Source organism: Helianthus annuus, chromosome 14 (assembly GCF_002127325.2).
Source record: "Helianthus annuus cultivar XRQ/B chromosome 14, HanXRQr2.0-SUNRISE, whole genome shotgun sequence".
Lineage (NCBI taxonomy): Eukaryota > Viridiplantae > Streptophyta > Magnoliopsida > Asterales > Asteraceae > Helianthus > Helianthus annuus.
In genome coordinates this window covers 87,035,060-87,051,414 of record NC_035446.2, presented here as the reverse complement: position 1 = coordinate 87,051,414, position 16,355 = coordinate 87,035,060, and the positions used below count along the sequence as shown (strand labels likewise).

At 36.4% G+C, this 16,355-nt stretch overlaps 1 protein-coding gene and 1 long non-coding RNA gene across 3 annotated transcripts; one reads left to right on the top strand and one right to left on the bottom strand.

Moving 5' to 3' along the window:
* Nucleotides 1-259: 259 nt before the first annotated feature.
* On the bottom strand, nucleotides 260-7,527 carry LOC110908616. 2 transcript variants are annotated; one of them, XR_002574741.2, is made up of 4 exons: nucleotides 7,500-7,527; nucleotides 7,181-7,359; nucleotides 6,627-6,694; nucleotides 260-644 (listed from the first exon to the last, which is right to left on the bottom strand). It is a non-coding gene; the product is annotated as an uncharacterized LOC110908616 (long non-coding RNA). The 2 variants fall into 2 exon arrangements; XR_002574743.2 differs by lacking the exon at nucleotides 260-644 and adding an exon at nucleotides 5,765-6,022.
* A 1,690-nt stretch (nucleotides 7,528-9,217) lies between these two features.
* LOC110908617 (protein TIC 22-like, chloroplastic) lies at nucleotides 9,218-14,312 on the top strand. The gene is made up of 8 exons (XM_022153554.2): nucleotides 9,218-9,797; nucleotides 11,744-11,818; nucleotides 12,108-12,164; nucleotides 12,346-12,405; nucleotides 12,484-12,564; nucleotides 12,692-12,727; nucleotides 13,612-13,710; nucleotides 14,069-14,312. The coding sequence occupies exons 1-7, from the start codon at nucleotides 9,309-9,311 to the stop codon at nucleotides 13,690-13,692; spliced, it is 879 nt and encodes a 292-aa protein (XP_022009246.1). The 5' UTR covers nucleotides 9,218-9,308; the 3' UTR covers nucleotides 13,693-13,710; nucleotides 14,069-14,312.
* The last annotated feature ends 2,043 nt before the right edge of the window (nucleotides 14,313-16,355 follow it).

Here is a 16,355-nt window from a genome sequence, read left to right as displayed (position 1 = left end):
CATTCAGTACAAAAATAACACCCTTCAGCAAACAAAATAACACCATTCAATAAACAAAATAACACCATTCAGAAAAATAAAATAAACACCATTACTGAAAAGAAAAAACTAACACCATTCAGTACAAAAAATAACACCATTCATCAGTAAAATAAAAATAAAAAAACTATTCAGTACAAAGAATGTAACACCATTCAGTACAAAAAAAACACCATTCAGCAAACAAAATAACACCATTCGGTAAACAAAATAACACCATTCAGAAAATAAAATAAAACACCTCTGTATCATCTTCTTCACTTCCGGCACCACCACCACTGCCACATCCGGCACCACCGCTGCCGATCCAGCACCACCACAACCGCCGCCGCTCAAACCACCACCACCGCCGGCTCGCATCCGTCATCCAAAATCAACAACGATCGTCTTCAACAACCGCTCGCATCCGCTCATCCAAAATCAACAACGATCGTCTTCAACAAAATCACCACCACCGGCTCGCATCCGTCATCCAAAATCAACAACGATCGTCTTCAACAACCGCTTCCGACACCGGCTTCCGATTGATGTTTAATCTTCCGATTCGTGGTGGTCTTGGAGTTGATAATGGAGAGAGAAATTCTGAACGTATGATAGAGAGAGATCTGGAGAGAGAGAGAGAAATTGTAGGGATTTTGATTTAGAAAATGGGGATAAAAAGACACAATTGCCCCTAGATATTTCAATTCAGTCCAAATTAATAAAAATATTTTACAATTTGGTCCCTATTATCTCAACCATTAGATCAAAGATCTAATGGCTGAGATTCTTTCTTACCTTTCTCACACTTTAGGCCTTTTTTACAGGATCCTCTACCTATATATATATATATATATATATATATATATATATATATATATCTTTTTGCACCCTTTCAAGCACTAGGCTTGCATGCCTATGTCGAGATTGGGGATACTATATATATTATATTTCCTTTTCGGATCTTAGTGATCCGTGTATGTACGATGCCTTAGTGGCTAGCTTTTGTTTGCAATCCTTCGTAGATCACGGTTGTATACCGAATTTTGTCATGTACAACGGCTTCTATGTATGATATGGTTTCGTTTATGCATTATATATGTGTGGTTGTTATGTGTTGGATGTGCATGGTTGTTAAGTTTTGTATGGGTGCAATGGGTTGATGCGATACCAATCAATGTGTGTTTACATTATTATAGAAATGGCCCCAAAACGAGCTAATGTGATACCTGATACGGACATAGCACAACTAATAACGCAACAACTTTAGGCCGCAATTCCTACAATTATTACCCAAGTAACTATGGTGTTAATGTGGGGTTACATAATAATCAACCAAACCCTGGTAATCCTAAACCTGATAACCATCCTCCCGCACCATCCTTGTTCTTACAAGGAGTTTATGTCATGCAAACCGTTAGAATTTCATGTTACTGAAGGACCTAATGGGATAGTTAAGTAGATTGAGAAAATGGAAAAGGTTATTAATATTTGTAATTGCCCGGACGACTGTGTTGTTAAGTATGCCACAGGTACATTTCAAGACCATGCGTTGACATGGTGGAATACAGTTATACAGACTTATAGCCAGGAAGCCATTAACCAAATGAGATGGACGGAATTGAAACAAATCGTGATGGACCAATTTTGTCCAAAGAATGAAATTCAGAAATTAGAACATGAGTTTTGGAATTTACGAATGCAAGGCGCCGACCACATTGGCTACACCAATAGATTTCATGATTTAGCTTGACGGTTACCCGCTATAGTGAGACCGGAACATAAGCGAATTGAAAGGTATATATGGGGTTTCGCTCCGGAGGTTAGGAGTATCGTGAATTCGGTTGATCACCCCACAATGCAGAGTGCTGTGCAGAGGTCAGGCACTATTACTTTTGACATGGTACGAAGAAATATACTGAAGGTGCCCAATGATGAAACAAGTGGGAAGCGGAGTGCGAATGAGTATAAGGTGAAGAATAGTCAGGGTAATAAGTGTAATAGGACCACTGCTAGAAATTATAGCATGACAGCAATAGAGAAGAAACCAGAAGGATACAAGGAAAATCTTTCCGAGTGTTATAAGTGTAGATTTCATCATGTAAGTAGTTTTCGTATTTGTAATAGATGTCGTAAACTCAACCACTTTGCAAGGGAATGCAAAGCACCCATAGGAAACCAGCCTGGACAACCAAGAACCCGTTCACAAACACAACAACAACCCCAACCCTTACAACAACGTCCCTAATAGCAACAACAGTTAGTGCCACTCCGAGCGTGTTATGTATGTGGTAGTACCGAACACTTGAGGAACACATGTCCCCAGGTTTACCGTGGAAAGGGTGGAAGGCAGGCCCAAGGACAGACTTCCAATGCGAACCAGGCTAGAGGACGTGCATTCATTATGAGAGCTGATGATGCACGACAGGACCCTAACTTCGTCACAGGTATTTTCTTAGTTTCCGGACATTACGCCTCTGTATTATTTGATACCTATGCCGATAGAAGCTTTATCTCTCTTAAGTTTCAATCTCTTCTTGAAATGTTGCCCAGTGAATTAGGATGCCCTTATTTTATAGAATTGGCCGATGGTAAATTTATAAATACTAACGAAATAATTCGAAACTGTACTCTAACCCTTAACGATCGACAATTTCCTATTAACCTTTTACTTGTAGAATTAGGAAGTTTTGATGTAGTAATATGAATGGACTGATTGTCGGAGTTTAAGGCAGAGATCATATGCTTAGAAAAGATCGTTAGGATTCCATTAACACATGGAGAAGTATTAGTAGTTCAAGGAGAGAAACCCGATAGAATATTATCATTAGTATCCCATACTAAGATGCAAAAGTACCTTCATAAAGGCTGTTTGGCATACATGGTAAATATGGAAACCAAAGATCCTAATGAGAAGCGAATTGAAGATATACCCGTAGTTTGTGAATATGCTGATGTATTCCCTGATAAATTACCCGGATTTCCATTACCTCGACAAGTTGAATTCTGTATTGATTTGATCCCTGGAGCATCCCCTATTGCTAGAGCACCTTATAGGTTAGCACCCTCTGAGCTACAGGAATTTTCTAGTCAATTACAGGAATTACTAGACAAAGGTTTTATACGACCTAGTTTTTCACCTTGGGGAGCCCCGGTATTGTTTGTTAAGAAGAAGGATGGAAGTTTTCGTATGTGTATAGATTACCGAGAACTAAACAGGGTTACCATTTAAAGTAAATACCCATTGCCTCACATAGACGATCTATTTGACCAACTGCAGGGAGCAAGTTGTTTCTCCAAAATCGATCTAAGAACGGGATATCATCAAGTTAAGATTCGAGAAGACGATATTCTGAAAACTGCTTCCCGAACTCATTATAGACATTACGAGTTCTTAGTTATGCCTTTCGGGCTAACTAATGTAACTGCAGTATTTATGGACCTTATGAATCGGGTCTGTAAACCATTTTTAGATAAGTTTGTGATAGTCTTCACAGATGACAAATTGATATACTCTAAGAGCAAAGAAGAGCATGCACAACATTTGTAACAGCTGAACGCGAAACTTTCAAAATGTGAATTCTAGTTAAAAGAAGTCCAATTCTTAGGTCAAGAATTGGCAAGCACCGAGGTCGCCTACAGAAATTCGTCAATTCCTAGGATTACCCGGTTACTACCGACACTTCATTGAAAATTTCTCAAGCATTGTGTAGTACTTAACCCTCCTAACTTAAAAGGATAAGAAGTTTGAGTGGGGAGAGGAACAAGAGGTAGCTTTTCAGTTGTTGAAGCATAAGTTATGCAATGCCCCGATTCTTACCTTACCGGAGGGAAATGAGGATTTTGTAGTTTATTGCAACACATCTCGCAAAGGTTTAGGATTTGTGCAGATGCAAAGGAATAAAGTGATTGCCTATGCCTCTAGATAACTTAAAATACATGAAAAGAATCATACTACGCATGACTTAGAGCTTGGAGCCGTAATTTTTGCACTTAAGATATGGCGACACTACTTGTATGGGACTAAATGCACTATCTACACGGACCATAAGAGTTTACAACACATCTTTGACCAGAAAATGTTAAACATGAGGCAGAGAAGGTGGGTAGAGTTATTGAATGATTATGATTGTGAAATTAAGTATCACCCGGGTAAGGCCAATGTAGTGGCAGACGCATTAAGTAGTAAGGAACGTATAAAACCACTTCGAGTACGGGCTTTAGGAATGATTGTGCAAACGAATCTCAAGGAACAGATTCGTATGGTCCAACGTGAAGCTCTGGGCGAAACTTAGTTGTTAAACGAGGAACTACATTGGGAACGAGAAGGACTTTGAGGTTAAGATTGGCCAAGTGTGTTATTTCAAAGACCCATTATGGATCCCAAAGTGTCACAATTTATGGGAATTGGTTATGGATGAAGCACATAAGTCTAAGTATTCAATTCATCCCGGTACTAACAAGATGCACCATGATCTAAAGGAGTTTTATTGGTGGTCTGGTATGAAGAAGGATGTGGCGATATATGTTAGTAAGTGCTTGACTTGTACTCGAGTCAAGGTAGAATATCAAAAACCATCCAGAATGTTACAACAACTTGAGATTCCCCAATGGAAGTAGGAACAAATCACTATGGATTTTGTACTCATTTACCAAAAAACACCAAGAGGTCATGATGCTATTTGGGTAGTCGTGGATAGGCTAACCAAATCTGCGCATTTCATACCCATTCATACCAACTACAAAATGGAAAAATTGGCGGAACTTTACACAAATGAAATTATAGCTAGACATGGTGTACCTGTTGCTATTATTTTGGACCGTGATTATCGCTTCACATCTCACTTCTTGGAGGAATTACAGGAAGCATTAGGGACTCGGATAGATTTAAGTACAACTTATCATCCTCAGACTGATGGACAATCTGAGAGAACCATTCAAACATTGGAGGATTTACATAGAGCATGTGTCTTAGACTTCGGATGAAGTTGGGATAGACACTTACCTCTTATTGAATTCTTCTATAATAATAGTTACCATACTAGCATTCAAGCAGCACCATTTGAAGCATTGTATGGTCGGAAATGCAGATCTCCATTGTGTTGGGCAGAAGTCGGTGATAAGCAGATCACAGGAACTGAGTTAATTCAGGAAACAATGGATAAGGTATGGAAAATTCAAAAAAGGTTGCAGGCAGCACGGGATTGACAAAAGAGTTCTGCCAATCGCCAAAGGAAACCTTTACAGTTTGATATTGGAGATAAGGTTGCAGGCATAATTAGATTTGGAAAGACTGGAAAACTAGCACCAAGGTATATTGGCCCTTATGAAGTTGTAGCTAAAGTTGGCCCAGTTGCATACAAGTTAAACCTACCACAGGAGTTAGGTAGTATTCATAATGTTTTCCACGTGTCCAACCTAAAGAAGTGCCTTACCGATGATGCGGCAATTGTACCCTTGAATGACAAACATGTGGATGATAAACTCCAATTCATAGAAGAACTGGTAGAAATTGTAGACGGGAAAATTAAGAGGTTGAGAAACAATAAGATTGTTATAGTTAAGGTCCGTTGGAGGATCAATTACTTGGGAAAGAAAGGATCAATTCCAAAAGAAATACCCACATCTTTTCCCCAACAAAAGGAAGGTTAGTAATTGAATTTCGAGGATGAAATTTCTTAACTGGGGGAGAATGTGACATTCGCCACAAAACTAGGTAAATCCTAAGTTGAATTACCCAGCTTACACGATTAACAAAGTAATACTGATTATGCCGTGGATGAGTCCGAGGGCACGTTATGCATAACACATATATATAAAAAACAGCTGCGTTGGGGCCATTAAATTCAGAAAACTACCATAGGTGCCGTAAGCGAACCTAGGAGTACAGAAATGCTCAGACAGGATCCGTAGACTATAACATATGATCATTGCTTTATTGGGTAGAAAACGTGTTAAACAAAACAATTTCCGATTAGAAGAACGCCTTCATTTTTAACGCGCACTGTACAATCCAAACATGCGTTTTATCATCAGTTAAGCCCCAAAAGACTAATATAACATAAATATAAGATTTTTTGAGTAACAACGTCCAAGTGTTCGAGCTTTTGAGTCGATTGGGTTCGTTTTATTTTTAAACGCAAAAACGCCTTAAAAAGCGCTTTGTTTTTCTCCTTTTTTACTCAACACTCTCTATATATATAATATATATATATAAACTCCCAGTAAAAATTGTAAGTTCACGAAAATTTTCTAAACCCGGTTTTAAAATACTGAAAACCTCGTAAAACGTGCGATTTTAAAACTGTAGCTCGGGTTATCCGTTGAGCCCAAATTTTTGTGTGAAACTTACCCATAATATATGTGATCATTTTGCAAAAATTCGGAATTTATTGAAATAGTTAACTATTTTTTCCGATTTAATTGTGTCTAAACGTAATAAATTCGTCAAATATTCATCGTTTGTCTAAAAATTCTCAAATTTTTCCGAGGTGATTTTTCTACTGTCCTACACCATGTCCTAAAATTTTATGACCAAAAAATAATCACGTCAAAATGTGTAGCTAAAACAATTTCTATATTTTTAGTTTTTGGCCTAAAAATTATACCTTTCCGTGTATCGTCCGTTAGGCCTAGATTCCGTGATCCGTTTGCAACAATTTTCTGGGTATAGTACCTACACAACATGTACACCAAAACCATGCAACTGAAATCATCAATTAAGCCCCTTTAGTAGTCTTGTTCTATTAGTTTTCGTTAGACGATTTCGGTGTCGTATAAATGCCGGTTTTATCCAAAAAGCGATGCAAGCCTAGTGCTTGAAAGGGTGCAAAAATCTGTAGCTAAAACAATTTCTATATGGAAGTTTTACTACAATCAATCCGAACTTGGTTTCCTGATCAAGACCAGAATAATCTTAGACTCTAGTTAAATAAGGAGTGTGATGGGGTACGGTACTAGACCCGACCCGAGCGGTCGGACTTCCCGTTACTTGTTGCTTTTATATTAATTATTATCGTTGTTGCTTACTAACCCAACCGCGAGGCCCAACGCGATGTAGTTTACACTACTTTGGGCCGGGGCTTGTAGAGATAACCCCTAACTGGGTCTGGCCCATTGAGGTTAGGGGAGGCCCATATCCCCTATATAAAGAGGTGTTCACCTTATTATTAGGGTAGATGAAATGGAACCGCCACACTTTTTGTAGCTGGAAACAGGAGAGTCTTCTCCTACCGGCAATCTCTACAGCTCCACTTTCTTCTTTTCTCCATGGCAGGTATAGGTTCAAGAAGAAGAACAAGGCGTGATTCTCACCCACTCAGAGAAACCGGCCCAATCATCCTGACGGTGATTCCGTGTCAGAGTGAAACACTAACTACAGAATAATTTAGCTATGACTCTAAACTGTACTCTTAATATAGTATTAAACCTTATTGTAACATTAAAACTTAATAACATCATTAACAAGACTTAGTGGTTACCTTATCAGTATGAAGGATGAAATGGAACTCAAAGTTATGAATAAGATTAATACATGACCTATCTAGCTATTTATAAAGTTTGCTCAGTCGGTCTTGCTTGCTGAAACTTAGTCAAGTTGCAAGAAATTTTCAACATGAAGATTTAAAATAGTGACTCACTAACATATTATACACGTATCATTCTTTTACCATGCACAGCTTTCATTTCACATCATACAAGTACACACGTAACTTGCATTCACAATTTCTATTTCTATGTTTTAATTTTTATTATTTTATATTATTATAATTAATTCAGCTACTTCACTCGTTTTTTTCTTATAACTTTTAAAATATAAAGGTATAAATATACTATTAGAACAAGCTTATTTTTCTCTACATTTTAACCTAAGTTTCATTAAAAACAGAGTAACGTCAATTATAGTATATTTAATTATTAAATTAAACGGTCCCCTATAATAACCAAGGCTCGTCCCTAGATATCTCCCATTTCAACTAACCATTTTACTTGTTACTTACTCGTTCAACAATATATAAATTATAAACTTTAAATATAGTTTTATTGGTTCATAAAACAGGATGTTACAGTATTAAAATATAGTTTTATTGGTTCATAAAACAGGATGTTACAGTATTGGTTGAACTTTATTATTTACGACGGTAAGTAGTGCTTTAGGCTGCTTGGAATGGGGTGGCAAGCTATAATCGACATGTTGTGGCAAGATGTGGCAAGCATCCCTTCAATCGGCAAAGTGGCAACAACATGTGGATCGACAAGGAGTTTTTCGGTAAGGTGGGTTGTGGTTGTGCAACTTTTTCCGAGAGGCAAGAGGGTATTAGGTGAGCCCCTTTCTCCGACTAACCATTCAAATATTTAGTTAATTTGAAAATATGTTATATAAAAATTGGTTGTGGCATGTGAAGTAAAAGACTAATTTTGGAAAATTATGGCAAGTAGCGGTGAAAGCTGATGTGGCACTGACGTAAAGTCAAGAGATGTTGTGGCAAGTGTAGCATGGGAGGCAAACACTACTCCCATCCCATGGGGTATGGTCTCGGAGAAGCATGGGGGAGGGGCGAGACTAGGGCCGGCAATTTTACACGAATACACGACACGAACCTACACGAAGTTAACAAGTATCGTGTATGGCCTTAACAGGTATCGTGTACCAAACAGGTAGACACGATATTACCTGTTAATTTTCGTGTATAAACAGGTTAAATACCTGTTTACCTGTTAATACCCGTTAATACACGATAAGAAATTAAATTAAATAAAACTCATCAGCCATGTGCGTGTGGGTTCCTTAATTCCTTTCTATTTTCATTCCTCATTCAATTCAAAAAAAATAAAACCCTAAACTCCCTCTGTAACTCTCAGATAGCATGTGGTGTTCGTGTTTTTGTTCGTGTTAACATGTATTAACAGGTAATTTTCGTGTATAACGGTCGAATAGTCATGTTAACAGGTATTAACAGGTAATTTTCGTGTATATCGTGTCGTGTTCGTGTTCGTGTTTGAAAAAAAGGACACGATAAGTTATCGTGTTGTGTTCGTGTATCAGATTTCGTGTATCGTGTCTTATCGTGTCGTGTCTTATCATGTACGGGTATACACGATATGCCAGCCCTAGGCGAGACGACACTTTCGCTGATGCGGAACACCACCCCTCCCCACAGTCACACACATCCTGCATGACACATCAAATAAGTTACGCTTAAACCGGCCCAAATTTACAAAACACCCAAAACCCTCCCTTATCACAACCATCTTCTCCACGACTCCACCGGAGACGACCGTCATACCAAATGGACTCACCATCAACACCGCCACCAAAAACCTCTCAATTCAACCTCCAACACGCCATTAACAACCTCCAAAACCAATTCTCTTCCTTTTTCCACCACCACCACTTCTTCAATCCCAACCCTAGGTTCGAATTCGACCTTCTAGAACCCGTAATCACCCCTAAAAAACCAACCGCCTCAATCTCCTTCACTAAAAACCCTATATGGGCTCGAATTACGCCCGATAATAATAATAATAATAATAAAACTGTTGTTACCGGTGCCGGTATGTCGGATGAGGATATTGAGCAGCGGTTGGCCGGTGTGCCGGTGTACGCTCTCAGTAATTCGTCTGAGGAGTTTGTGGTGGTTTCCGGTCAGAATCCGGTGAAGTCGCTAGGGTTGTTGTGTTTTAAGGAGGAAGATGCTGAGACGCTTCTTGGACAGATGAAGTCTATGGACCCGAGAATGCGCCCGGGGTCGAAAGTTGTTCCTGTTGCTCTTAGCATGGTAATTTTGATAACTGTTATTCGTTATTAGTGATTATAATCATAATTTTATGTTTGTCAATTGTTATCAATTATTATCACATTATGCTTTTAACACTAGCAATTTAGGTGAAGTTATAGATAGTATGATTTATGTGATAGCGGTCGCTTTGTTATTGCGGTTTTAAGTTGCAAGTGATGAGTTTCTAGTGGTGTTTGGGTATGGTGAAACTGAATCTGATTGTATGATTGATGACGTGTCAAATAATCAGTTTTCGATATGTTGTTTATGAGCAGCTGCATTGCATATGGGTCATTTACATGTATATGCTTGAATAATTAGAATTTGTCAAGCACCTATATAGTTGATTTTCACAGCTTGTAATAGCTCTTGTAGGTTGTTTTGTTACATGTAGTTATCTGATTCTGAATATTTTATTGTACATAATCATATTTAAAGCTATGCAGTTAATGTGGTAAAATATCGGATATCGGTCAAGGACCGATATTTGGGATATAGGTTAACTCGGTGAGATATCAGTGGGATATCGGTAATATTAATATAATGAAGAATTTATATATATATAGCATTTTAACGCTAATAATTCAGTGATATATCGGAGATATATCAGTTATATCGGTCAAATATCGGTGATATATTGGTCAATATCGCCGATATTATGGGTACCGATATTTTACTAGGGGACCGATATAACCGATATTAACTGCATATAGATTTAAAGTACAATGGCAAATGGTCCTTAACTAAAAGCCTATCAAATTGTTAATTTGGAAAGGAATATTTTGTTACCTGAAGACCTGAATTGCAGATGTTGTTGTATTGAGTAGTGAGTTTTTTAATTTTTAAGTGATGACAGATTAACAAATACAATTTTATAGTGTATTCATTACAATGTATATGAAAAGAAGAATTCACAAAGTTGTAAACAGCTTTCAAGCTTTTACCAAATCAGTAGCATACCCTATCTAGGACATAATTATCAACTAGAACCAGTATTCTGTTCATACCAAGATAAGACATATTAAAACCTAAATACAAAGTTAGATTATTAGAATGGCCAGTTATGCAAAATTGGAACACATTTATCCTTGAGATAGACAAGTTTAAGGTGAATTGTTGGTTTTGTAGAAATATATGTAGTAGTCACCTTAGCCAAGTAAGCTTTCAAATGACCATCTCTCAATTTTCTTGTAAATGATGGTTGAATCTAATAGTCAACCCAAATTCAACTCGTGTGCATGTTTGAGCACAATTTGTAAATAAGTGACCTAATGACTTATATCATCATTTACATGACCCTAATATCAAACACCTACAGGTAGATGTGAGCTTCATTTGCTCAGTTTTAACCCCATCAAAATGTATATAATCACCCCCGTATCAGTTGTTACATTTGAAAACATTTATGGAAGTATGATTGATCATTTAAAACCATTATTAGCCAATTCGGTCAATCAATGTCATTGTAGGTCAATTTTGGTCAAAATTCACCATTTTTGCAAAAACTTACAATTTTTTCTATTTAACCTTGGATTTTCATCAAAGTCACCTAATGGTGATTATAGTCAATTCCATTCAACAGTTGATGTTTATAACATTATATTGTATTAAAACACTCTTGGTCAAATCCACCAAAAAAATCACATATCCAGTTTTTTTGTTAAGCTATATAATCAAAATCAAACATTACCAAACTGTTATAATCATCATATATGATGTTTCTAGGATATTGGACGCCTTAATTATGATTAATTTCCAGAAATTCAAGTATTTGGTGCATCTATGGATAAGAACATCGGTCCTCTTTGCTAAATGGCACTAGTAACAAAGACTAATATTGAATTATTGATCCTCGATGAGTGCATACTGATACTACTAGTTTTGTAGTGCACTAGTAAACAGTTTACGAGATTTGGTTTGGTCTAATGTTTTGATTGTTGTGGCAGGTTTTCCAACTTAAAGTTAACGGCGTGTCTTTTAGGTTTATTCCAGAGTCTTCACAGATAAAGAATGCAATTGAGGTAAATTAGTTCACATACATATATGCATCGAATTCGACATTTTTGCTTAGCGTTTGTGGTAGCCTCTGTTTTTCATAGCTATGATACCATCAGTTCACTAAAACTTATTTGGTTATGTTCGATTTGAGTTAACTGGTCAATTAAGATATAGAATGTAAAGAAATGCATATTTATTATACTATTTAGTAACGTGATCATTGTGCTTTTCAGAAGTAACATGCATGACCAATCTTCTGATGTAGACCCTAATATACCATTTATAAGTGATGTTTCATGTGCTTCTTTCTAGGAAAGACGTAAGGCTGGTATATCGGATGACAGCTTCTCTGGAGTTCCTGTTTTCCAGGTTGATTTTTTCTTTTAATTTGATTCTACTCTTCACTCGTTTTTCATGCTTCTGATTTAAAAGTTGAAATTTAATATAAACGCTTGTTTATTGTCAGTCAACAAATCAAGTATTTTGTAAGCATAAAAATAGAGTTATGTTTCTATCTTAATAATTTTAGTAAGACGTTATATGGATGCAGTCAAGGAGCTTAGTTCTACGCAGCCAAAACAGAAGATACCGTCCAGCTTTTTTCAGAAAGGTAAGCACTTGTCACAGTTATCTTGATCCCTTTTACATATTAAAAAAAATAATTGTGTTGTTCTCATGTACTGTGTAGGAGGATCTCGAAAAATCGTTAGCGAAAGCTTCTGTTCAGCAAAAACAACTGAATCCCGCCCTTAGGGTGGGTGATCTTGAGGTATCGTTCAACTCTTATGATAAATACTAGAAAAAATTTATAAGAAAAACAGGATAGCCGTAAGTTTTTATAATCCAAGACAGGCACATTTTTATTTTTTTAACCATGTATTTATTTGCTTCTGCAGGTAGCTGTTCTCGAGGATATAATACAAGGGATGAAGGTTAGTGGTTACTAACTTACTATGCATTGCAATCTTTTTCTGCTGGTCGTATGGCCACTAATCTAAGCACACATGAGGCGCGAAAGTCAATTTGGAAAACGCTTCAGGGCTTTAAGGCAGCACAATATGCACATCTGGGTCAAAGTTGGTCAAACTTAGGGTCTGATATGTAAAAACAACCTGTGATAAAGCATAGTTATCGATAGCGGCCATAGCGACCGCTATCGCGAATAGCGTGGCGACGCGAGACATGGTCGCTATATGGTGTATAGCGCTGAATAGCGTGAAAATAGCGGATTCCGACGACGACTTCCGGCCGGAAACCTGCAATTTCTGCCGGAACTTGCTGGAAACTATGAAGAGAAGAGCGGCTGCGTTTTTGTTTTTGTTGCTCCGGCCGGAAACCTGCAATTTCTGCCGGAAACTTGCTGGAAACTATGAAGAAGAAGAGAAGAGCGGCAGCTGCGTTTTTGTTTTTGTTGCGTTTGAGCCTTTCTAGGGTTTAATAAGTTTATGGATTTTAACATTTAACCCCTCTATCTTTCATTAGCTTACATTTAGTAATTAAAACTTGTAAAAATTTACATAAAAAGTGTAAAATTAGTTTGTGTTGTTTTAACATTTAACCCCCCTATTTTCACTAGCTTACATTTGGTCCTTAAACTTATAAATTTATTAGGTATAAAACTAACGTTATATATAAAAAAAGTTATGTAGATAGCTATTTTTTATTTCTTAAATTTTTAACTACCTTATCGCTAAACACGAAATAGCGGGCGCTATTTCATCGCTATCGCTACGTAGCATATAGGTACGTTGTCGCTATTCGCTATCGATAACTATGTGATAAAGTGATAAACTGACATTCAAATAACTATTTGCAGGACAGTTCTACAACTGATTGGGACGATGTTGTTTTCATCCCTCCCGGTTTTGATGTTTCAACTGGCCCATCAAGGCAATAGGAAGTAAACTAAAACCATGTAAGTTTACACTATGTTTGTCACCACACTAGCTTCGGTCGGTAGGCAACAATAATAATTGGAATTGGAATTGGAATCAAACAATAAACAAAAAAAGTTAACTTTAGATACTTGTGATGGAATAGTTAGAAGCATCTTTCAAGGTACTATTGGAATTATATTCTCAATTAGTAGGCTTGCAGCTGTCTTTGTACAATTCTGTGTCATCAGCAAATATGCATTTGCAAATATTATTTAAATGAATTTAAACATTTTTATTTTGTAATGTATGAGTTATGAGGAACAGATATTTGTATTTAAGATTGGACCCGCAAGATCGATTATGTGTTTTAATGGTGTAAATCTGTTTCCAATGCAGGTTTGTGCTTCTATCAATGGATTTGGAATATGTGATGTACTGATCATATTATTGGTGCGGTTCTGCATCATAGCTTTGTATATCCATCCATGAGTCGATAGTAGTTTATAGATCGAGTGAGTTCATATGTAGGACAAATGATTGTCATCAAGTTTATGAGATTGTTTTCCAGAAATTGGTCCTGTCTTTATGTTTCTTGTATGGTTTGTGTTCTTGGCATACGTTGCGGTTTGCTTGATTGTTTGTTTGTTTGTTTGAGTGACCTGAAAAATGAGCCTAGAATCGACCAAAATGTCCTTTGAAAGATGTAAGAGGTTTGAACCATACAAGTCATGTTCGGGTTATGTATGGTTTTCTTAAACAATCAACGGAAGTGTAACTGGTTATGCAAGTCATGATCGGGTTATATTTTTCTATTAGTCATGATCGGGTTATATTTTTCTATAACGATTATACAAGTCATTCTCGGGTTACATTTTTCTGTAACGGCTATACAAGTCATGCACGGGTTATCTAGGGTTTTTTTTTTTTTTTTTTTTTTTTTTTTTTTTTTTTTTTTTTTTTGACACAACCGAGTAGGTTAAACCTTAGAGCATTCGTAATGGATCTCTTATATTTATGTGGTTGGGTTACTCATATTATAAGAAATAGTTGTGAGTGGTTTTGAGTGATTGTGAGTGAAGGAGAGTGAAAATGTTACTGTTCATCAGTAAATATATGGAAAAGGATGTTCACCCTTATATTTTTTTTAATATTTTTGAAAGGGAGTTAATATTCACACACCTGTCCTCCCTATCTCTCTTTCTCTCTCTCTCTCTCTCTATATATATATATATATAGGGTAAGGATAGTGTAAAAAGGGCCTAAAGTGTGAGAAGTGTAAGAAGTGTATTATAACACTATATATAATACTATATAACACCATATAAACATCGTATACAATATGTAACACCATATAATACAATATAACACTATATATCATTATATAACACTATACATCTATCATAGACATGCTATCAGACAACCTATAGTGTTATATTTGTTATATAATGATATATAGTGTTACATAGTGTTATATGGTATTATATGGTGTTACATATTGTTATACGGTGTTTATATGGTGTTATATAGTATTATATATAGGGTTATAATACACTTCTCACACTTCTTACACTTTAAGCACTTTTTACAGGATCCTCTACCTATATATATATATATATATATATATAGAGAGAGAGAGAGAGAGAGAGAGTGAGAGTGAAAAGGGATGTAAAAATGAGAATAGTGGAAACCTTTGAAGGTGGTTGTGAGTGGAGGAGAGAGAAAAAGAAATAATAAAGATATAATTATTTAATTGAAAACAAGAGAGATAGAGAAAGTAGCGATTTTTAGTATAACTAGAAGAATAAGGATAATGGATTGAATGTGAATGCCCTTAAAGAGTTGGTTAAGCGTACTCTTACAGATTTCTCAAGTTTGAATTCGGATTTCATTGGTTTCCTGTCTTAAAGTGCGATTTACCAGGTCATGCGTTTTTTATGGTTTCACTCGTTAGCATGGTATTGGTGGGTTTATGATTTTTTCTAATGGGTCCTATAATACTATAACTTAAAGGACAAAATCGGTAGACTTTCCACCAGCTTCCCCTACGCTTTTTCTCTTTGGCCCCTTTAGGTTTCAACTTTTGTTGCTAGAGTCATTCTTCTTTGTTAATATACATATTATTTTTCTGTTTGTCCCCCTGAGAGAAAGACATGCGAAAAAGAAAAAGGCAGTGTAACAACTTCTTTTCATTTTTGCTACCCCCTTTATTTTCTTAATTAGTAATTTTAGCCCCTACTCCATTTTACATGTTATACAAACTAACCTCTCTAATTTTCAACATTCTAGCTTTACCCATGTATCACATATAATATACGTGTTAACCTAGTAAGTCTTCTTCTAACTTAATTTTCATTCAATAACTTTCGTTCGCTAATTTTTTTTAAAAGCTAATTTGTCGTTACCTTTAAAAACTTTGTAAAACCTTTTTTTCTCCCTCAAGTCTCTAAAGTTTCGAGCTTACACCTACAGGTTACATTGAGATCATCAAATACATCTAAACGCGCTTTTTCATATTTTTAACTCATTACATAACGATTGGACTAATACATTCGATATTTGCGATGGTTGCGGCGCGGGTTATATTACTAATTGTTATTGAAAACAGAAGCTGAATTGTATTGTTTTGGTTAGGTGATACCAACCCTAAACCTACACCGAAACACATTACTACCCCTAAGTTTTA